The 23,705-nt window shown below is 41.1% G+C and overlaps 1 protein-coding gene across 3 annotated transcripts in view; it reads left to right on the top strand.

Annotated features, from left to right (window-relative positions):
* Clcn4 (chloride voltage-gated channel 4) overlaps window positions 1-23,705 on the top strand; it is a 72,225-nt gene that overhangs the window by 26,381 nt on the left and 22,139 nt on the right. For 2 of the 3 annotated variants that reach the window (XM_078035133.1, XM_013356956.4), the window contains 7 exons: window positions 416-571; window positions 2,982-3,081; window positions 9,182-9,369; window positions 12,378-12,500; window positions 19,488-19,694; window positions 19,810-19,890; window positions 21,476-22,021. In XM_078035133.1, the coding sequence (XP_077891259.1) occupies window positions 428-571; window positions 2,982-3,081; window positions 9,182-9,369; window positions 12,378-12,500; window positions 19,488-19,694; window positions 19,810-19,890; window positions 21,476-22,021 (1,389 nt within the window). In that variant the 5' untranslated portion in view covers window positions 416-427. The remainder of the gene's footprint in view (window positions 1-415; window positions 572-2,981; window positions 3,082-9,181; window positions 9,370-12,377; window positions 12,501-19,487; window positions 19,695-19,809; window positions 19,891-21,475; window positions 22,022-23,705) is intronic. The other variant, XM_040285897.2, reaches the window with a different exon arrangement.

The raw sequence follows: 23,705 nt of genomic DNA, 5'->3' as shown, positions 1-23,705 counted from the left end.
GTGAGTTCAATGTTAATCAACAATACATATTAAACAGAAACCCACGTAAAACAAGGTTATGTGTTGATCCAGGGAAGGCAGCTTTGGGGGATGATGAGGAATGATATGGAGAGTGCTCAGAGAGGGAAGAGATGTGTAGGAAGTGAGGCTCAGGCAAGAAGAGACTCTCAGGAACCTCTCCCAGAATTCTCCTAGGAGCAGTGATTCAGTATCTCTTAATTCAGGCTTTGAGGTGACTATAGAACTTAACTGTGATGAAAAATGAGAATCAGCTGTGTTCATATTCCATGACAGCAGCAATGCCTATCCTGAAATAATATTTTCTTATATGAGAAAACAGAGCCCATGATTCTTCTTCTGCAGTGACCAAGTAGAAGTCCTGCTTATGTTTTTAATGGCCAGTTTTCTCTCATAGGTGTAACTTAGCATGGTCCATGCAGGAGCGATGAGTGGCTCTGGAAACCTGATGGATTTCCTTGACGAGCCATTCCCTGATGTGGGGACTTATGAGGACTTCCATACCATTGACTGGCTGAGGGAGAAGTCACGGGACACTGACAGACACAGAAAGGTAGGTGGCATTTGTAAGGGCCATGCCAAAGGGGATCTCTGCAATGACTGTGCCATGTTTCATATGCAAGTTATAGAACTGGGGCTTAGGTCGCAGGTTAGGTTTGAAAGAAGAAAAAAGCTAATGGGAAAGTCAGAGATTTAAAAAGGGAATTATAATAGCAGGTGCTTTGGGTGGGAGGCTATGTCAGACTGAGGGAATGTGGTGTGGAAGCAAGGAGGGGACTCTGGAACCACATAAATTTTGGACACATCCTTCCCTTGCCACCTCTAGGCTGGGTAACTTTGGGGGTGCCATTCCTTGGCCCAATTTTCTTATTCATGAGAATGGAGGTAATTATACCTAAAGATTAAATGAAATTGTGTGTGTGTGTGTGAAAACACATTATCATGGTGCCTGGCATCCAGTTGGCTATCTGTATATATTGGAATGGACCACAATTCATTTATGTATCCAAGGGATCATTTAGGAGGGATGGTTAGGGAAGGGTTTTTCAGAGAGGGTGGCATATTGGTTGGATCCTGAAGGATGGCTAAGAGTTTGCTAGTTAGAGAGAGGAGAGAGGATTCTAAACATCACTAGTGAACTTTTTAAAAAATAAGTTGCCAAGGCATGAAACAACATGGCCCATTTGGGCAACTGAGGAAAATGCTAGGGTCTGGTGAAGGATTTATGGAAGGGGAGGACTAGGGATGAGTCTGGAAATGTGGGCAATGGGGCCATGTTGGGAATGACCAAGTGGGCCATGGAGAGGGGTTTGTATTTTTTGTCGATGACCACAGAATACAATAAAGATGCATTACAATAAGAGAAGCAGGACACTCTGAAGTTAGCTTAGGAGAAAGAAGGACTTCTAACTCAAAGCAGTGGAGTGCTAATGGAGGAAAGGAGATCATGGGCAAGAGACATTCTGAGGAGACATGGACAGACTTTACAGGAGGTATTGGGGTCAGGAGCAGAGTGGCATCAATGAACACCTGGCTGTGGCCAGACAGGTGCAGTGGTGTCTTTGATGAAGAGAAGAAGGGAAGGGGAGGGTGAATAGCAGAGGGAGGCCGGAGTTCTGCTTTTTATGCTTTGAGTCTGAGCTGCCTGGCTGGCCTGCAGGTGGGTCGGGGGTCAGGAAATAGAATTCTACAGTTCAAGGGCTGTGGAAAGAAAATGAAGGCCCTTGGCATGTAAGTGGATGCTGAAGCTTTAGAAATGGTCATGGTAGCCAAGGTACATACAGAGTAAAGAGGCAGTTGGGACCCTGGGAATGTCAAGATATAGTAGATGTGGGGATGGTAGGTGGGGAACCAGAGACAGATGCTTAGAAGAAGTGGGTAGAAGAAAAGGAGGGGAACCAGCCAAGAGTGGTCCCAAGTAAGAGGAAGAGGCTGCTCACAAGGTCCCCTACTCAGAGATGTAAATTAGGTGTGTACGAGCAACATAGGAGCCATCAGTGACCTCAGGGAGAGCAGCTTTAGAGGGGGATAAGGAACAAATGATGTGGCGAGTGCTCAGAGGAGAAAGAGAGATATGTAGGGAATATGTAACATGATCTTGTTTAGGCACAAAAATGATGCAGCCTCTATGTTCCAACATGGAAAAACATGGCAATGGGGCAGCCTTCACCCTAGAGCAAGAGTTATTAAACTATGGCTCTCATGCCAAAGCCAGCTGGTGCCTTGTTTTATAAATAAAGTTTTATTGGAACTCATTTATATATTATCTGTGGCCACTTTTGTGCTATGGTGGCAAAATTGGGTAGATACAACAGATACCATTTGACCTGTAGAGACCAAAATATTTACTCTCTGACCCTTTATAGAAAATGTTTGCTGACCACTGATCTGAAGGTTTGTGAGGAGGATGATGATCTCAGAGGAATATAGGATTCTCTTAATACAGGAGGAAAGGGGGTGTTCTTACCATATGCAGAGATGTATCTATCTGCTGTGGCGACTGTGATCAACACTACCTGATTCAAAGTTCTAGCCATTAAAATTTAACCTTGAAAACAAAAGTACGAAATGAAGCCTATTTAATAGACTTTTTAATGAACAGACCTTAAAACATAAGTTAGAGTAGTAACTCATATTCAAACTGGTGACTCTGAATCAATGTCTCCCTTCAGAATGGATTTTAAATAATCAAAGAGCAAATAATATTTAGTATGTTTTTTAATTAAGTGAATTTTTTGGTCTTCCAATTCTTTGGAGATTATTATGGCATCTTTATAGCTTTGTGAATTAGAAAACTCATTCGATCACTGTGGTACATTACTGAAAGAATAATGTAACTGGGAATTTAGTTGCTTAATTACATTCATTTTCTCAATCACTGTTTCCCAAGGAAACCATTTTAGGGAAGAAGCATGAATTAGAAAATGTGTTCCAATCAACTGCTGTGTCTGCTTTGTTTCTAGATAACGAGCAAAAGCAAGGAGTCCATATGGGAGTTCATCAAGAGTTTGCTGGATGCATGGTCAGGATGGGTGGTGATGCTGCTCATTGGTCTGTTGGCAGGTACGTGGAAGGGTATGCAGGACTCCCAGGGAAAGCTGGAGATGCTGAAACTCTAAACATCAACTCTTTGGGAAGATATTTGGAGTATGGAGTGTTTCTCTTTTACCCCCAACACAAGGGATTTATTACTTGACATATCTAAGAGCTAAGTACATGACCATATATTTAGCTTAAAATCTATCATCAAACCCAAGACATAGCTTCTGGAGAGCTGTGATTTTAGCCCTTCTCACACAGAGCAGTGGGTGATTACCACACTATAGTTTGCTGAAAGTATATAGTTCACATCTGTTATACTTGGTTATGTAGAAGCAGCAAAATATGGAAATATTTTTATCTCTAGTCACCAAATACCATAGGAGACTGGCTTTTACTACTACTGGTAAACCCTGAAATGAACTGTAAATGTCCTACTGCATTCAAAATAATGCTAGATACCCACAATATCTGAGGTGGGCCCAGGCAGTGTACCTCCATCCCCTACATTGTTCTGACTCTCAGAGATAGTGCGTCCTTCATTTTTGTAATCCCAGTGCCATGTTTGTGAGCAGTAGATGTTTCAAAGTAAATGGATGACTATTTGGAGGGAAAACATGTCCTTTTCAAACCAAATGTACCAGCTCTCCATGGAAATTGTTGCCTGAAACTTATTTTCCTTTAAGAGGCTGTGAAGGTTAATGTCTAAGAATTTTTTTAAAATGAGCCCAACATATAGAAAGCCCCTTAATAAAAATCCTCTACATATAGCAACCTAATAATTAAGATTTTAAAATTGACTATAATACAGGCAGAATATAGTAAGTTCTCTAAGAAAGAACACTAACAGGGCACAGATATAATTTTGTGATTACAGAGGATTTTGATTGCTGGGGAATCTTTCATTTATGCCAAAGGTAATTGTAGGCAGGGCATGGTTGCTAGGCAAGAGGTCTGTCTGCTTGGGCTGCCTCCATGTTCCACAAAGAGCCTAGAAGAAATGTCTGAGGTAGGGAGGGAAGCTTGCTTTCCTACTAGTTACAGTGGCTGTCTATCCATCTCTTCAGTTCCATCCTTCTTCCCCCGGGTGGTGTTTTCCAGTGTATGATGATTACAGCCACCAAGAAAGGGAATTGGTCTTGGGGACATAGTGTTCTGCTACCAATTTTACCTGACTGCTTCTATAAAGACCTTTGAAAGTGGGCAGAGTGGGAGTTTGTTGTGAATTTTGATGCCTTTATGTAGAAGAAATTCATAAAACCTTGCAGTGTATCATTACTCTTGGCTCCTAGGAAGGAGAAATTAATAGGGGAAATGAAGGACTCAGTATCGATATTCTGGCATCTTGCCGAAGTAAATGGCACAGCTTAGATTTATTGACTAATCTAGGGACCCCATTGGGATATCTTTAATGTATCTGATTTTGACCAGCTGGCTTCACTTGTGATCTAATTTCCATCAGTTCTTTTAGGAGGAATCATCTGGGGAATTTAAAAGATATATACTGCTGCCTGGGCTTCAATTAAACAGCCTCTCCAGAGAGGTCTTCCTGGCATTAAGTACAGACTCCATCCTTTTTCTTCCATGATTCTGATGTGAAGCCAGGGATGAGAGCCACAGAGGAAGCAGATCCCATGAGCAAACCAGCAGATGAATATAGGAGGGCTGGAATGGGAGGACATGGAGAACAAAGGTGGCTTAAATGTTCTTTTGATTTGGATGCACATCGAGGGGAAATAAAGTGAGCTGTGCCTTTTCCCTACTGTTCTATTGGTGGAGAGGACTCAGGCATCGCAGTGCCTGGCCAGTCCTCCCCTCACAGGCACCCTGACCATTTTATTTGGACTCCCATGATGGGGAAGTGCAGCTGTATCTCCTCTGCAGAGCATTTGTCAGAAGACACCACTGGGTGTCGCTGTTGTATCATGCAACAAAGCTAAGGATCGACCAGAACACAGTCAGAACCAGGACTGGCAAGAAAGATTGGGTGTGGGATAATGTGATTATAAATGAATGAAAAGTGATGCAATTTGGGCTGATCATTGAATTTTGACTCTGCATCTCTGAAGTACCCTTCCCTCACCTTCTTTACACCTTTGTTCAAATATTTTCCATTTGAAACTTTTTCTGATCTCTTTAAAAATCACATCCTTCCCTCTCTGAACCTATCCTATCCCCCTTACTAGCTATATGTATGTATGTAACTACTCTATTGAAATACAATTCACATACCATACAGTTAACCCATTTACGTGTAGAATTTTGGTTTTAGTGTATTCACAGAGTTGTGTAACCACCACTATGAGCAATTTTAAAATGATTTTATTGCCCCTAAAAGACCCTTTAACTATCAAGTGCCAGCCTCCCCTCTCATCCCTGGGTCACCTCTAATCTTCTTTCTGTCTCTATATATTTGCCTATTCTGAAAATTTCATATAAATGGAATCACATAATGTGGTCTTTTGTGATTAACTTCTTTCACACAGCATAATCTTTAAAGGTTAATCCATGTCATAACATGTATCAGTACTTCATTCCTTTTTATCTCCAAATATTTTTTCCATTGTATGGATAGACCACATTTTGTTTACCTTTCATCCACTGATGAATAATTGCATTATTTCTGCTTTCTGGCTATTTTGAACATTGATATGAATATTTTTATACCAATTCTTTGTGTAGATAAATGTTTTCGTTTCTCTTGAGCATATCCCTAGGAATGGAATTGCTTAGTCAAATGGTAACTCTGTGTTTAATATTATGTGCAATAGCCTTATTGTTTCCTGAGGTGGCTACACCATTTTAGGGTGTTATATTTTCTCTCTAGTACTTATCACTTTTCCCCCATCTCATACTTGAGACTGAATCCAGGGCCTTACACATGCTAGGCCAGTGCTCTACCACTGAGTTACATCTCTACACTTTTTATTTTTCATTTTAAGGCAGGATCTTGCTAAATTGCTCAGGCTGGCCTTGAACTTAGGATCCTTTTGCCTCAGCCTCCCAAATTGCTGGGAGCCACTCACACCAGGTGCATTTATTGTCCTCTAATGGAGCCCCTGATGTACGTGTTTTGCCTAGTGTCTTTTTCCCTCTACAAGGTGCAATTCCACGAAGACAGGGACTTGGCTCTGTTTTGTTTGCTGCTATATCCACAATGCATGGGCTAGTGACTGGCACATAGTAAGCAGATGATCAATAAACACTCTTTTAAGTGAATGAATGGATCTGAGGATTTTAAAAAATGTTTTCCTTTCATTTACACACCACACTCATTCATTTAGCATGAATATATAGCTCCAACTGTGCACCTGACACATATAACCATGTATAGGGCAGATAGGGTCTGTGCCCACTTGAAGTAGATAGAGGGTCTGGATGACTGACCTGACTTACCCTGTGACACAAAAACTATACAGCGAAACCTTTTCCTCCACCACTTATAAACTAGTGGAAGTACAAACACATGTGCGCGCGCGCACACACATACACACACACACCTAGCTAATCATGATATCAGGATGTGAGAAATATGGTGATGGGAGAAGGATAGACTGCCACAGCAGTACTTGGGAAGTATACCTAACCCAGACTTAGGAAATCAGGCAAGAGTTCTGTGAGGAAGTGATATAAATTCTGGCATCTGGAAAATAAGTAGGAGATTGCTTGGTCAGGGGGATTGCAGTGCTTGCTGAGGTGGTGCAGAGAGGACAGCCTGGCATGGTTCAGGAACATTAAGTGGGCAGGTCATAGGGGGTTAGTGCTAGAAAAAGATGAAGCTGGAGAGATGAGTGGCCCGCTGACAGGTTCTGAGATCTGTTGAGGATTTAGGTGTTCTCCCAAGAATGATGGGAAACTATGGCAGGGTTTACTCTATGTGGGAAGTGTGGTGGCATGGATTAGATTGGAGTTTTTGAAAGCCTGTCTGACCACAGTGTGGGGAACCTATTGGAGGGGAGCAAGGATGGAGTAGGGAGACCAGAGAGCAAACCCTTGTACAACCCAGCCAGAAATGATTCCAGAATGTTGGTCTGAATGGCTGCAGAAGTGGTGGAGAAGGAGGGAAACGGAACAATTTAAGAGAGATTTCAGGGGAGGAATTGTGAGGATGTGATGATTGCCTGGAAAGAGGATGTTTATTTAGGTTTCTAGTTGGCACAAGTCCCTGGGTGGAGGGATCTCCTCCCAGCTGGGAACAAAGCTGAGGCTGGGGAAAAGTTCCTTGATTTCAGCATTAGAAGCAGTGAGTTGGAGCAGAGATAGCCAATAGACCCAAAAGGCAATTATATTCTTGTCCTTTGATGATTCCTATTCATTGGTTTTGATTCCTGAGGCTCTATTAAAAAGGTCTGTGAGGATGAGTCCATAGAGTGGGTCATGATTAATTAGTGGTGTCTGCCATGGGCATGTCAAAAGGGTTGTGAAGGTGAATCCAGTGGAGTGTGTCACAATTGATTGGTGATGTCTGCTGTGTGCATTGGAGACTGGCAGCTGGGTTGTGTCGTTATTGTAGCTCAGTAGCAAATGGAAGGATGTGAATAAGGTTGCCAAGGTTGAGAGCTCAGTATAAAAAGAGAAATGTTTAGAGTCAAGTTTTGAGGAAATGAACCTTTTAGAAGTTGCTTAGAGGAGTAGGAAAGATCAGGGGAGGTAGAGAAAAACAGATAACTAGGAGGAAACCAGGAGAGTTCAATATTGTGGGAGCCAAGGAAAGAGGCATTTCTAGAAGAATGGGGTGTTAGCATGTCAAATGATGCTGAGAGGTCTGAACCTGGGTTTAGCATACTTTTTCTTTAAAAGGCCAGTGAGTAAATATTTTCAGCTTTGTGGGCCATACAGTTCCTGCCTCAGCAATTCAATTCTGCCACTGTAGCCTGAAAGCAGCCACAGTCAGTACGTAATTGTATGGTATGGCTGTGTTGCAATAAAATTTTATTTGCAAAAACAGTCAGTGGGCCAGATCCAGCCTATGGGGGTTGCAGTTTGTAGATTCTTTTCTAGAAGATAAAGACGAGCACAGGCCTTTGCCATTAGCTGCATAGGATTCTCCTGGTAGACGGAGGGAATGAATTAGGCTGAGGGGAAATGAGACTGATAAAAGAAGGAACAAGATAGGATGATGGCTGGATGGGAAAGTGGGACCAGGAAGGGCTTGCTTTGTTTCTTATAGCTTAAATGTTGATGAGAAGGAGCCATCAGAAAGGGAGGGGTGAAATGCAGGGGAAAGGGGAGGTGTTAAGAAGTGAGGACGAAGGAGATCCAGGGCCTAAGAAGGGAAGGGTCCTAGAACTGAGTCAGGCAGCTTCCAGTGTTGGAGGAGGGGACTGCTGGTGTGGATGCCTTTGGCAGTGATGTGGAACCAATTCTGTAATAAGGATCTAGTAAAAGTTTGAAGTATTAAGAAGCCTGAAAACATGCACTGCTTTTATAATAGACTAGAATGGGTGATTCTGGAAAGAGACCCGAGGCAGCCTTTTGTGGGCCACTCAACTGCACATTCTATTTTATCCCACTTTCAACAGCCTTTAAAATAAGTTTTGACTTATATAGACCCACAATCCCTTATCCATAATTTTAAAAGTCCAGAAACTTCTAATAAATATGGTTTTCTTGAGTGCAGTTTGTATTTGGTGGAAAAGACTTACTCATTTTAGGGTGTGAGGCTGGTATTGTTGCTGTGCCTCCAGTTTGTCTGAATTAGCATGCTTCTGTGAGAAATTGTTACTGTGTGTGATTGCAAGGTCCTGCCCCAGCAGCCACCAAAAGGGTTTTATCTTTTATGGAGAATATTCCCTATTTGAAAATTTGGAAAGGGATGAATCCCCAAAGCCCCTTGACCCTGGTAATGTGAGATAAGAGTGTAACCTACCTGGTGTAAGCCAGTAAGTCCTCTGTATCTCCCATTGAGTGGGGGAACTGCCTTGCCCACACCACAGGTGTTCAGGTGACTTGCTGATTAACGAAAGAGATTTCCTATGTCAATGCCAGTGGCGGCCCTACAATATGCTCATGTTCTCTCTGGTGCCTGGGCCTTTGTGGCTGCCATGTTCTTGGTTGGTGCCTGTTGCATGGTCTCCTTGCCCTGTGGAGCAACTCCTTTAAATGGCTGTGCTGCTTCTTCTAGGCACTTTGGCTGGGGTCATCGATCTTGCAGTCGACTGGATGACGGACCTGAAGGAAGGAGTCTGCCTGTCTGCCTTCTGGTACAGCCATGAGCAGTGCTGCTGGACATCCAATGAAACTACTTTTGAGGACAGGGACAAGTGCCCCCTGTGGCAGAAGTGGTCAGAGTTGTTGGTGAATCAGTCAGAGGTGGGTGTCTGTGCAGGGGCCTGGCTGGGAATCCCCACCAGTCTGTGATACGTGAATGCGCATGCTTTCTACCTTCTTTTTCCTTATTTTTTTCCACAGTGCTGGGAATGGGACCCAGGGCCCAGTGCATGCTAAGCAAGCATTCTCCCATTGAGCTACACCCCAGCCCTTTTAATTTTATTTTGGGGTAGTTTCTTGCAAAGCTTCCCAGGCTGGCCTTGAATTTGCTATCCTCCTGTCTCATCTTTCCAAGTTTCTGGGGTTATAGGCACAGCCACTGTGCTTGCTTGCTTTCAGTTTTAAGATGTCCCTGGTGTAATTCTAGGATGACTTGTTTTCTTCTAGCTCTAATGCTACTTCTGAAACTTCACTTGGAAGAAAATACTTCTCTACTGTTTTATGTACATGGTGTGTGTGTGTGTGTGTGTGTGTGTGTGTGTGTGTGTATCTATTTATGTATGTAAAAGCCTTTTGTCTGCCTTTTTCTTACCAAGGGTGGTTTTTGATCATGCTAAAGAACTAGTGCTGATTTTTATGCCTTCTAATAGAGGAGAAAAGATGTTACATTTTAAAAAAATAACAGCTTTAATGAGATATTTTACAGTTCATATGGTTCTTCCATTTAAAATGTACAATCCAATGGCCTTTAGTATATTCACATAATTGTGTAACTATCACCATAATCAAATTTTAGAACATTTTCATTACCTCTTCCCTCAAAACCCTGTACCCATGAGTAGTCACTCCCATGTTCCCCCAACCTGCCAGTCTGAGGCAACCACTAATCTACTAGCTGTCTATAGATTTGCCTCTTCTATACATTTCACATAAGTGGAATTACGTATAATGTGCCCTTTGTGTCCCTTGAGAATAATGTTCTCCAGGCTCCTTCATGTTGTAGCATGAACTAGTACTTCCTTTTCATGACTGGACAATATTTCATTTTATGGATAGACTACTTTTTATTTATCAATTCATCAGTTGATGAACATGAGTTGCTTCCCCTTGGCTACTCTGAATGATGCTGTTATGAACATCTGTATGCAAATTTTTGCATGGACATACATTTTATTTCTCTTGGGTATGAGTGGAACTTCTGGGTCAGATGGGAACTCTATGTTGAATCTTTTGCGGAACTTCCAGAATGTTTTCCAAAGTGGCTGCATCATTTTACATTCCCACCAGCAGTATATGAGGGTTCCAGTTTGTCTACCTTCTTGCCAACACTTGCTAATACATTTTTTTATTATTCCTAGCCTAGTGAGTGGGAAGTAGTATCTCATTGTCATTTCAGTTATCATCCCCCATTGCATTTTATGACTGCATTACAGAGGATGTTTCTGGACCTTCTATGAAGAAAATGTCTAGGCATAGAGAATGTTGTGGTGATGCACAGATCCAGTGCTTATCTTCTTGGCAATTATGGCCTCAGATCTTCATAAAAATCTTAGCTCTGGAAAGGGTTAACTTCTTACTAAATTCAGTGGTTACCACAATGAATAGAGGTCATTGATGAATCAGAAAGCCAGGTGACGACACTTGGTGGCCAAGCTTCACGTTAGTGGTATTGGGAGGACTCTTCAAGGTAGAACTATGCTTGGAAGATATATGTATTGTATTCATACATCTCCTTCCTTCCCCACTTTTTTGTTCTTGTCTGACTCACTTACCACAGCTGAAGACATTTGGAATGCACTTTGCCATTTTGCTAAACCTTTGTCTCAGAGGAATTGAAAATTTATTCTTTCACATCTCATAAGTAGACAGGGATCTTGAAATCTCACACATTCTCAATGCTCTCCATTAGTTCCAAAAAGAAATTCTCTACCTGGTTTGGTGGTAGTGGGCAGGCAGGATTGGCTGGCTTCCATATTTTATTTCTTCTCTCATAGTCACAATATACATTTGAGGGGAAATATGGCTGTCGATCTTTTCAACTGATTTTCAGATTTATACTTTGATTCAAAGAATTACTGTTTGCAAGAGTGAGAAGTTATTTTTAGTTTCTCCAAAAAGTCCATATTTAAGTGGGTGAAAGGTATTCCTCAGTCTGATTGCTCACCACATAGGGTGTGAATATATGAGCTTGCAGTGCAGCTTCCAGGAACATGTTGTTGCTTTTAACAGGCACACATGTGGCTATGGCCATGGCCAAACTTGTAGGTGATCTCTCTTTCTTTTCCCCCTCACTTGAGTAATCCAGATGGTAATAGAAGCTGAGGTCTAAAGAAATGAAGTCTCCACTCAGCAGATCAAGTCCTTGACCCAAAGACCCCAGACTGTGTTCAGAAACCATTCTCCACACATCAGATAATTTGGAGTAAATGGCTCAGTGAATTATTCTGAAGGAGATGATCAAGCATTTCCACTCAAATTGTGCCTCTCAAATGTTCGTGTGCATGAGAATCGCCCAGAGAACTTGTTAAACCACACAGAGCTGAGTTCCAGCCCATAGTGTCTGATTCAGCAGCTCTGGGGTGGGGCCGCTCTAATCAGCTCCCAGGTGATGCTGATGCTGCTGGTCCATGAACCATACTTAGACGAGCTGTCTTCCAAAACACTAGTTCTGAAGCTTACTCATTGGCAATACAGTGTCTTGCTGCGGTATGGGTGTGGCTGTAATGAAAGCTAGGAGAGGCCAACCCACCACAGACAAGACAAAACAAATCTTCCCAAGTCTTGGAGGCAGAGTTTTCTGTGTCACACCTTTTATTAACTCTAGTGCAAGTGGCAATTACAACTCAGCAGCATTCATGGTTTCCATTACTGCAAAGATTTCACCCAGTGGAAGGTAGGTGTAAACAACTCCTGGAGGAACACTGGGTGCTGTTTGTGTATAGTGACTGTAGCAATAGCAAAAAATGACAAATCCAACACTGGCCCCTTTGTTTATGTGGGACAGGGCAAACCAGTTCAGTCCCATCTCAAGATGGAGGGTGTGGGGTTGAGTAGTTGCTCAGGTCTGCTGTGGCTCATGTTTTCTTTCTTGTTTTGTGTCTGTTGTTTAGGGTGCCAGCGCTTACATTTTGAACTACTTAATGTACATCCTGTGGGCATTGCTGTTTGCATTTTTGGCAGTCTCTCTGGTGCGTGTGTTTGCGCCATATGCCTGTGGTTCTGGTATACCAGAGGTGAGTTGTGGTTGAATTTCTTTTGTACTAATAATAAGAGTAGCAAATAATTGTGTAGCACTGTAGTGCCAAGCACAGTTTCAAGTATCTAGCATCTGTCAACACATTTATTCCTCACAATAAGCCTGTGAGGTAAGTACTATCAGTCTTCATTTAACAGTCAATGAAACTAAAGGCTAGACAGGTTAAGTAACATGCCCAAGGTCACTAAGCTGGTAAGTTGTGAGTTGAACTCAGAAATTTGACTTCAGGATTAATACTCTATCTTCAGGATTTTTGCTCTGTTGTGTCTTAGATGATTAAATGCCTATCTTTATAAAGCAGACTGAACTTTTGTAGCATGTGAGATCAGAGTTCATTAACCATCTACATAAATGTGGCACTGTAATAACTCATAAGTGCATTTATGATGTAATGTGAAAACAGACAATACTGGAGGATCATTGCTGAGAACATTTACTGAACATCAAACTCCTTTTCCACATTTTGCTCTTCTGGTGACAAGGTAATAGCAATCTTGAAAAAATTAATTCTTCTTTTAGTGCATGCATTAGGAATGTAGCCCTGTGAACTTAGAGTTCTTGTAAATAGTTTTCAGCGCTTTTATGTGACCAGGGTAGGAGGGAAGTCACCTCATCCATCAACGAGAATACCTGAGACTGAACTTGAAAGCTAGGAGGATTGACTGGGCAGAATAATGATAACTGAGCTGATTCCCAAAAAAAGCCCAGACAATGAAAATTTTAGCCAGAAATAATGTTTGAAGTTCTTATATTTTCATTTAATCAATGCAATTCAGTTCTCCTTTGGCTTGGCACTTCAGCAATGCCCACAGGCAGTGGAGATAGTGAGTTTAGAGATGGAGTTATGGGCTAGTCGTGACAATGGATCTACACCCTTCTGGGTGCCTTCCCAAACTGACTATTATCCAGCTAGTTTACAGAAAGAGATGGAGTGATTAAAAGATGGTCACAGGAAAAATTCAACATGGTCTTATTTCAGAAAAGAGAAGAAACAGTCAATATGCCACACTGAATTTTGATGGCTTATTTTAACATATTGCTCCAGGAACCAAAAAAAACAAGCTGTATTACCATCCTGTTTCCTCAGTGCAGCCAATTCTGCTATAATGAGACATATGTACTCTGAAAAATTACTGCTGTGCAGAATGGCACAGTAGAAACCATGGGTTTATGGGGAAAATGGGCTAGAAGGGCACAACACTCAAAAACTTCCCCAGTGGAAGACAACCATTAGACTTTTCCACTCTACTTTTTGGGTCCATTTTGAGTTTTAAATGAGATAATGTGTGTAAAGCTCACAGAGCAATGCGTAGCAATTAGGAAAAAGAATTTAACAAATTTGTATCATGAAGGACATTATTAAAATAACAGCATTAAAAAAAACTTCCCCAGTGACACAGATTTAAAAATTAGGACCCAAATAAAAATAGTAGTAATGCAGTGGTACACATGTCAAATGGCTAAAAAGTATGTAAATTCTACAATACATATGTCACTTATTTTTTTATTTGTTGTAATTAGTTATACATGACAGCAGAATGCATTTTGACACATTGTACACAAATGGAGCATAACTTCTTCCATTGGCTGTACATGATGCAGAGTCACACTGGTCATGCAATCATACATGTACATAGGATAATAATGTCGGTCTCATTCCACCATCTTTCCTACCCCCACCCTCCCTCCTCTCCCCTCACTCCCCTCTACCCAATCCAAAGTTCTCCATTCTTCCCTACCAGCTGCATTATGAATCAGCATCCACTTATCAGAGAAAACATTCGGCTTTTGTTTTTTTCAGATTGGCTTATTTTGCTTAGCACCAGCTCCATCCATTTACCTGCAAATGCCATAATTTCATTCTTCTTTAAAGCTGAGTAATATTCCATTGTGTATATATGCCATGTTTTCCTTATCCATTCATCTGTTGAAGAGTACCTAGTTTGGTTCCATAGCTTAGCTATTGTGAATTGAGCTGCTATAAACATTGATGTGGCTGCGTCACTGTAGAATGCTGATTTTAAGTCCTTTGGATACAGACAAAGGAGTGGAATAGCTGGGACAAATGGTGGTTCCATTTCAAGTTTTCTGAGGAATCTCCATACTGCTTTCCATAGTGGATGTACCAATTTGCAGTCCCACCAGCAATGTATGAGAGTACCTTTTCCCCACATCCTTGCCAACACTATTGTTGTTTGTATTCTTGATTGCCATTCTGACTGGAGTAAGATGAAATCTTAGAGTAGTTTTGATTTGCATTTCTCTAATTGCTAGAGATGTTGAATATTGTTTCATATATTTGTTGATCGATTGTGTTTCACTCTTGGAAAAAACTTGGTGTGTGTTTATGGAAGTGAGTATCAGAAGGGATGCAGCATATGAGTTCCCATGAAGGGGTAGAAGGAGGGTATGTTAGTCAGCTTTTCATCACTGTGACTTGAGGAAAACAACTTAAAGGAGTAAATATTTATTTTGGTTCATAGTTTCAGAAGTTTCAGTGCGTGGTAAGCTGACTCTGTTCCTTTGGGCCTGTGGTGAGACAGTGCATTATGGCAGAAGGGCATGGCAGAGAAGCTGCTCAGCTCATGGCAGCTGGGAATCAAAGAGAAAGAAAGAAGCTGGGGACAAGATATAGTCCTCAAGGGTTTGCTTTCATGGATCCATTCCCTCCAAGTAGGTCCCACCTCCTACAGTTTCCACCTCCAAGTAGGTCCCACCTCCTACAGTTTCCACCACCTACCATTCAGCTATCAATCTGCTAATGGATTAATCCATTGATAAGGTTAGAAGCCTTATGATCCAATCACTTCCCAAAGACCACTGCCTCTGAACATTGCTAAATTGGGGACCAAACTTAGAACAGTTAGCCTTTGGGGGACATTCCAGATCCAAACCATAACTGAGGGTGATCTGAAATCAGAGGGGAAGTTGTGATGTCAGGTATAGACAGTCATGGCTAGCACATGGACTGGTACATGTGTGAAATATGTGCAATGTGTGTTTTTCTACATGGCTCTGTTCACCTGGGTGCAGTTTTCTGCATTCATCTCATATTTTTTTTCTAGAGGAAATTGTGTATTAACAGGCACAAACTTTATGCTCAAGTTTCTCTCTAATATATGAATAGCATTGGGACCAATTTGCATTTTTAAATCAGGTGTTATATAAAAGTGACTGTATTTTATGTGGTGCCCAAAGCCTAAGGCACCCTGGACAATAAAAAGGACAGATCATCATTGGCATCCCATTTTATGAACCCACTGCCCACCAGTCAGTGTTTTGACTCAGGCCTTTCCAAAATAAGGAGATGGTCAGTGGGGAATTGGAAAATCTAAAGCATCAACATAAGACACCATGGGAAGGCTCCTCCCCCTCTAAGGATCAGAGATGTGTGGCTCAGCTGGTGATCTCATGGAGAGAGAAAGCTCAAACGTGAGCTCTGTCTTTGAGGGTTCTGTGACTTTTTCTTCTCTAAAGTGGGCATCATTATCGGAGATAGCCGAACTCAAAAGGAGTCAAATACTGAGTTGAGCATTTAAGTTTCTTATGTGACAAAAGTACAGGAAACATTGACAAAAATATGAGGTCATGTGAAGAGAGTAATTTTCAGAAGAGTATGTAAAATATGATTGTAGTCATATAAAGTCCACAAACAGTCAAATTGAAACAACATATGTGCTAATGTGGTCAAGAAAGGAAGAGAGGGCATCCCTTTTTTGGGACCCCTCCCTCTTTGGTAGCTCTGCTTTCTTTCTATTACTCTAATAAATCCTGTTACTCTGTTACTTTGCTCTCAAAAAGAGAAAAGAAAGGCAGAGAAAAGGTGAGGGGAAGGAGGAAGGTTCCATTTGGGAGGCAAACAGGGAATTCACTCTTTTATCTCTTCTACTTGGTAGTGGGTTTGTGGGTGCTTCTTTTATCAACATTCTTTTAAGCATAGGTAAGTGTGTAATAGATTCATTTTTCTATTTATAAAAGTTTTTAACCTCAATCTTTTCAAGTATCAGGAACCAATGGAAGTTTTGTAATTAAGTATGGTTATGACTCATCAGTAGCAAAGTTTTCACTGTTATCATTACAAAGCTAGAAATCCCTCCCATAAGGCTGCAGTGCTCTAGCACTGAGCTTTGCCCCAACTCAAGGTACGTTTCTAAAAGTGCTCATCCTCCCTCTCAGAAATTATTCTAAGTTGATGTTTCTGTTCCTTACAAAACATGAACACTTGTGCAAATATTGATCAATCAGAAAGGGTTCTGGTTTTAAGGGTAACATCACCCAGTCACAAATCCACTGCATTAAAGCCCTGCTTGCTTCAGTCTCTATGAATTCAAATTAAAGCAAGTGATTGGATTTTGGCATCTACTGGGAATGAATTTGCCTTCTTTAGTTCCTAATTTGATCATGACAATTTTATAAAATCATTTTAGAGAATTATAAAATACCTAATACACTGTTCAATTCGCCACATGTCATGGCTGGCAAAGGCTCAGGTAATTTCGATGCTTGTAATTTTCTAAATGGTATTACGCTTTTAAACTGTACCCTGGGGTCCAAATCCACATTAACTAACTGACAAAAAATTACAGATAATTTTATTTGAGGCAACACAAAAGGGCAGGATTGTGGCAGGCATAATAAAACATCGCTTAAATAAAGCGATCTCAGATTCCCCAGAGCACAAGCTCAATCAGTTCAACTACCACTAGTTAAATACTAGTTTAACCACTGCTAGTTGGTCTGCTATTAGTTCAAGGCTAGTTCAAAAAATACTCTCTGATTATGGCTCAGAGATCTCATGTAAGTTCTAGAGGAAGGAGCTCTCAGAGTTTTTGGGAATGCACAAGTGGGTGCGTGTGTGCAAGTGTGTGCTCTCTCCTTTCCCTTCCCCTCACTCCTTGCTCTCCTTGAATTAAGAAACATATCTCTATCAATAATTCCTGAGGTGAAAATGGTCCTGTCCGCAGACCTTTAAAATTAGAGGAGTCATTCAATAACCTTTCCAAAATCACCAAAGTTGATCTGATGTTCAGTAGAAAAAGCTAGTGAAAAAATAGAGTGTTTCAGGGCTGTCCCTGAAATGTCAAGAAATTAGGAATAGCTGTATTACTCTTTTCAGGAATGAAGCACTTTAGAATCACCTGGGGAGTCTATAAAAATTCCTATACTTGGATGTACCCCAGATCAACTATAGCAGATCTCTGCAGTGAGAGCCAATTCTCAATATTTCCTAACTTGCTGGGTAATTCTGATGAGCATCAAGGTTGAGAAGGATTTTCATAGCTATTTGAGGAATTGCTTAGATGGCAGAGCACTGCTCAGAGGGAGGCATTTTGAAGTTATGTAAATGACACTGATAAGAGATAACATTGTACCATCATGTATTACACAATGGGAAAACAAAATTGACCAGCAATTTCACTGAATTCTTATCTAATTAATCTATGATTAGAGGTTTGCAAATTGCTACCTTAGCAGTGAACACTCACTCCATTTTAGCCAAGTATGAGGGAGGTTGGAGGTAGAAGTTATTTTGCTATCAGTGATGCTTCTATCTATGCAAAAGAATACCATTTAGTGGCAAATGTTTTCTCTGATATAAGGTGACTGACTCATAGTGGGGTAGGGAGAGGGAGCATGGGAGGAATAGATGAACTCTAGATAGGGCAGAGAGGTGGGAGGGGAAGGGAGGGGGCAGGGAGTTAGCAATGATGATGGAATGTGATGGACATCATTATCCAAAGTACATGTATGAAGACATAAATTGGTGTGAATATACTTTGTATATAATCAGAGATAGGAAAAATTGTGTTCTATATGTGTAATAAGAATTGGGATGCATTCCACTGTCATGTATTTAAAAAAATAAAAGCAATTAAAAAATATCATTTAGGGAAGTGGACTTCAGTATACAAAGTTAATCACCAAGATTAGTATCCAGTTGAATTCTAAATGTATTACACAGTCTCACATGTGCCTATAGGAAGAAAGTCATTATTTGGCAAAGTGGAGCAAGTCTGAAAATGGAGCAGGATGTTTCCCTGTATTCAATCTTTTCCAATACAAGAGGGTAGGATTTGATGGAAGGGAAAAATTTGGAGAGCAGATTGTACACTGTCCTGGATAGTATTATTAAAACTCCTATCCTCCTCTCCATTCTGTCTGGAGCATAAATCATCCAGTCTATCTATGCTGAGTACACTACCCTCGCATTAGTCAATAGCTATCTTGGTTATCAGATTGATTGCAGTGCTTCTGTTCAAGTAACTCTCATTTTATTTAATAATGGCCCCCAAAGAATAAGAGTAGTGATGCTGACAATTTGCATATTCCAAAGAGAAGTTGTAAAGTTATTCCTTTAAGTGAAAAGGTGAATGTTCTTGACTTATGGAAAGAAAAAGTATTGTATGCTGAGGTTGTTAAACTCAATGATAAGAATGAATCTTCTGCCCATGAAATTATGAAGAGGAAAAAAACATTTCATGCTGATTTTGCTCTTGCTCCTAGAACTGCAAAAGTTATGGTCATAAGTTGTAGATGAATGCTTAGTTAAAATAGAAAAGCCATTACATTTTTGGGTGGGAGACATGAACAGAAAATGCGTTCTAATTGATATAATTGTTCTATTTTATTATTAGTTATTGTTAAATTCTTATGTGCCTAATTTATAAATTAAACTTTATCATAAGTATGTATGCATAGAGAAAAACATAGTATATATAGGACTTGCTACTATCTGAGGTTTCAGACATGCACTGGGGGTCTTGGAATATATCCCTGTGGGTAAGTGGGGGGACTACCATTATTCAAACTTTTGTTAATATAATATCAAATTGAAGACACATCAAAAACTAAGATAGCTTCTCTTCATGTGCTTTAGTGAATCTAGCTTGGATGCATTACAGCTCTTTTTCTACCTATGGCTGGAAGCTTTTCAATCCCCCTTGCTCTCTGTCCTCTGTTTCAGATAAAGACCATTTTGAGTGGCTTTATCATCAGGGGCTACTTGGGGAAATGGACTCTGTTAATCAAGACAGTCACCCTGGTGCTGGTTGTATCATCTGGACTGAGCCTTGGGAAGGAAGGGCCACTGGTACATGTGGCTTGTTGCTGTGGCAACTTCTTCAGCAGCCTGTTCTCCAAGTACAGCAAAAATGAGGGCAAAAGGCGTGAGGTGAGCCAGCTCAGCTTCCATCTGTGGGGAAGGATTCTTCTCAGGGCCCTGGATTCCCTGACCCCTGCCTTTGGCTCACCTGCACAAAGCATACTTATAATGATTTGCTTTGCAGGTGCTTTCAGCTGCTGCTGCTGCTGGAGTGTCTGTGGCCTTTGGTGCTCCCATCGGAGGTGTGCTGTTCAGTCTAGAGGAGGTGAGAAGGGGCAGTGAGGGCATTTGTGGTTTTGAGTGGCAAGGCATATGTGGGTGGTTGGCAGAGCAGAAAGCCTTCATCTACTCTTGGGAGATTAGACTCACAGAAGTACTGAATAAGGTTCCTTCAGTTAACTGAGGAGCCACAATTTCCACCATTAGATATGTTTTCAAGTATTTTTTAAAGAATGATATAAACTCTTTAAAGTTTGAATGTTTTTTTTTTCACATGCAGAAGCGAGAGTAAAATAAAGGAAAGGGGGAGGGAAGGATAAGAATACATAACAACCAATCAAATTCAAATTAATAGCTGAGTGAAAAGAAGGCTAGTAGAGTAAAGGAAGGAGAAGGGAGAGGGGAGGGAGATTGGGAGGGAAAAGGGAAGGATCATGAACTGAAATTGATTTTCATGCATGTATGAGTTTGTCATAATGAACCCAACTACTATGTATAACCATAAAGCTCCAATAAAAAATATTGCCAATTAATTTTGAGGGAGATTTATAGTATCTTCTCTCTCATAACCAAATTGGGTTCTATTTTGTTTTTGAAACCTGAGTGGATCAATCATATGATTGGCAAATGTTTTTTGAAAAGGGCTAAACAATAACTATTTTAGGCTATGTTGGCCACACAATTTCTGCTGCAGCCAGTCAACTCTGCTGTTGTAGCAGGAAAGCAGCCAGACAGTGCCTCCATGAGTGGGCATGGCTATGTGCCCTGAAAGCTTTCCTTTGGACACCAAAATTTGAATTTCATATAATTCTCAAATGGCACAAAAACTGTTCTTCTTTTGAATAGATATTTCATGTCATAAGTTGCTTTTTTTCTTTTCTGACTATTAAAAAGGTAAAAACCATTCACAATTCGTGTGCCATATATATATATTGCTGGCCAGAATTTTCCAATCCTTCATCTTTCTGTTGTCTATAGAATCAAATCCAGAGTTTTATTTACATTTTGGAGGACCTATGTGCTGTGAACACTATTGGCAATATTATGAGTAAATATTTTTGTCTCTGTCTCTCTCAGTGATGGGGATATAACCCTGGGTGGGTGTCGAGCATGCTGAGTGTTCCCTCAACCACTGAGCTACACCCCTAGCTCTTTACTTCTCTTAAAACATAGCTCAAACCAGGCATAGTGCTGCATGCTTGTAATTCCAGCAATTCAGGAGGCTGAAGCAGGAGGATTGCAAGTTTGAGGTCAGCCTTGGCAACTAGTGAGACCTTGTCTCAAAATTTTAAAAGACTGGGGATGTAGCTTAGTGGTAGAGCACCGCTGGGTTCAATGTCCAATACCCCGACAAAAGAAAAAAGAAAGAAAAATATTAACTCAAACCTATATTGATTAGTATCTAATCAATATAGTATCTATGCCACTTTTCTACATAGATTCCCTAAATATCTTTATTGGTGCATTTTGGTCACAGTTAAACCTAGACTGATGAAGTATGTGCCACTTACCCTTTGTCTTAGATTGTATTTTTCCTGCTAAGTGCCAGCAGGTAGATACTGACACAAGGGGAAGGGATCTGAGCTGCTTTTTCTCTGGCCAGTCTCCAATTTTCTTCTTGTTTGTCCCAGGTCAGTTACTATTTTCCTTTGAAGACCCTGTGGAGGTCATTTTTTGCAGCCTTGGTGGCAGCCTTCACACTGCGATCCATCAACCCCTTTGGAAATAGCCGCCTTGTTCTCTTTTACGTGGAATACCACACACCTTGGTACATGGCTGAACTGTTTCCCTTCATCCTGCTTGGGGTCTTTGGGGGCTTGTGGGGAACCCTCTTCACCCGCTGCAACATTGCCTGGTGCAGGAGGCGCAAGACCACCAGGCTGGGGAAGTACCCGGTACTGGAGGTCATCGTGGTGACAGCTATCACTGCCATCATTGCCTACCCCAACCCCTACACGCGCCAGAGCACCAGTGAGCTAATTTCTGAGCTGTTCAATGACTGTGGGGCCCTTGAGTCCTCCCAGCTCTGCGACTACATCAATGACCCCAACATGACTCGGCCTGTGGATGACATTCCAGACCGGCCAGCTGGGGTTGGGGTTTACACAGCCATGTGGCAGCTGGCCCTGGCACTGATCTTCAAAATCGTCATTACAATATTTACCTTTGGCATGAAGGTAAGTGAAGGGGAGAGTCAATGGGGAGGGGAGGTTCTGTGTCTTTCTGGGGAAAGCACCCTCTTCTCCAAAATAAAATTGTGATCTGAGAAGGAGGGAAACTGAACTTTCTTGTATGTTCTCATGTGGTTGACATTCTTTTAATCAACAGGAAACAATTCTCTTAATAATTGACAACCCTGTGGAGTTGAAATTTTAATCTCGTTTTATAATCAAGGGTAGCTAAGGCCCAGAGGCCATAGATGGCTTTGTCAGACCCACAGTTTATGGGAGACAGAACTAGGCATCAAATTCGCCTCATCACCTTCACAGACCAGGGGTAAGCAGAAGTTTATCTGTCAGCTGGGTGAGAGCAGGGAGTGGAAGAAGCCCAGGTTTGGCTTGAAGGGATCAGCAAACATGCCTTGAGCTTCAGCTGTATCCTGAGTACTGTGCTAAGTCCCAGGAACACAGAGCCTGATACAGAATGCTGCCCTTAAAGAACATACCACTCTAAGAGAGACACATGCAAACCCAGTGTTTGGAGATGGTGTGATGAGCACCCTATATACCAGGACCACAGGATGAGAACATAGAGTAAGCGTGTCCCTGGCCTGGGTGGGGCTGGGGCTAGCAGGAGCTCCTTGTATATGTCCTCTCTTCATGGAAAGTGTTCCTGTGAGCTGTTATTATTGTTCCTAGAATCAGAGGACAGAGCAGCTTTCATTCTTTTTAAAACACTCTGCTAAATCCGTTCAGATATATTTTGAAAATTCTTCCTAAAGAGCTTTCTTTCATGGACTCTGGCATTTGAGTTATTTTTGCCTTTTAAATTTTGGGAAAATGGAGGACAAGTTCATACAATATAAAAACGGATCATTTTAAAGTATACAAGTCATTGGCTCCTGGAAGCTGCTCATTTGGTTTTTGTCTCAATGGATTTACCTATTTTAGACTTTTCATATAAATGGAATGTGTAGCCATTTGTATCTGGCCTCTTTCACTGAGCATGGTGTTTTCAAGGTTTCTCTGTGATGTAGTAGGTGTCAGTGCTTCATTCCTTTTTTGTGGCTGAATACTATTCCATTCTATGGATATTCCACATTTTGTTTATCCTCTCATCCTTTGATGGACATTTGTGTTGTTTCCACCTTTTGGCTATTATGAATAGTCCTATTATTGCTTATTTTTAAAAAATATTATAATATATCATTCATACAGAGATGTGCACAGCTTGATGAATTTTCACAAAGCACACATGCTGTATAAACAGCACCCAGGACCAGAAACAGAGCATTACTCACCCTCCAAAGCCCCTTGTTATGTTCTATTACTCTTGCTTTTTATGTGATATTTCTGTGAATTTTCTCTTCAAAAAATCTAAAAACTGGTGAACTTGAGTATATAGTAAACAAACACAAACCAGAATTTGTGCCTTAAGAACAAGGATGGACATCATTAAACAACTGACTGGTTCTAATCCATCAGCTCCTAGCAATAGGATTTATTTTCATGTCTGAGGAAGATGCTAGTAGCATCATTGGTGCTTGCTGAGAGAAGTTTACTTTGAAGTGTCAGGGGATTAAATTACTGTGGAATAAGAGGAAGTTCAGAAAGAACAATTTCCTAAGGAATGTTTCAAATTCCAATAATTGCACACGAGGACCCAAACTGAACTTCTGAGGTTGAAGACGTACTTCCATCC

Source organism: Ictidomys tridecemlineatus, chromosome X (genome assembly GCF_052094955.1).
Source record: "Ictidomys tridecemlineatus isolate mIctTri1 chromosome X, mIctTri1.hap1, whole genome shotgun sequence".
Lineage (NCBI taxonomy): Eukaryota > Metazoa > Chordata > Mammalia > Rodentia > Sciuridae > Ictidomys > Ictidomys tridecemlineatus.
This window is presented reverse-complemented; position numbering and strand designations above follow the sequence as displayed.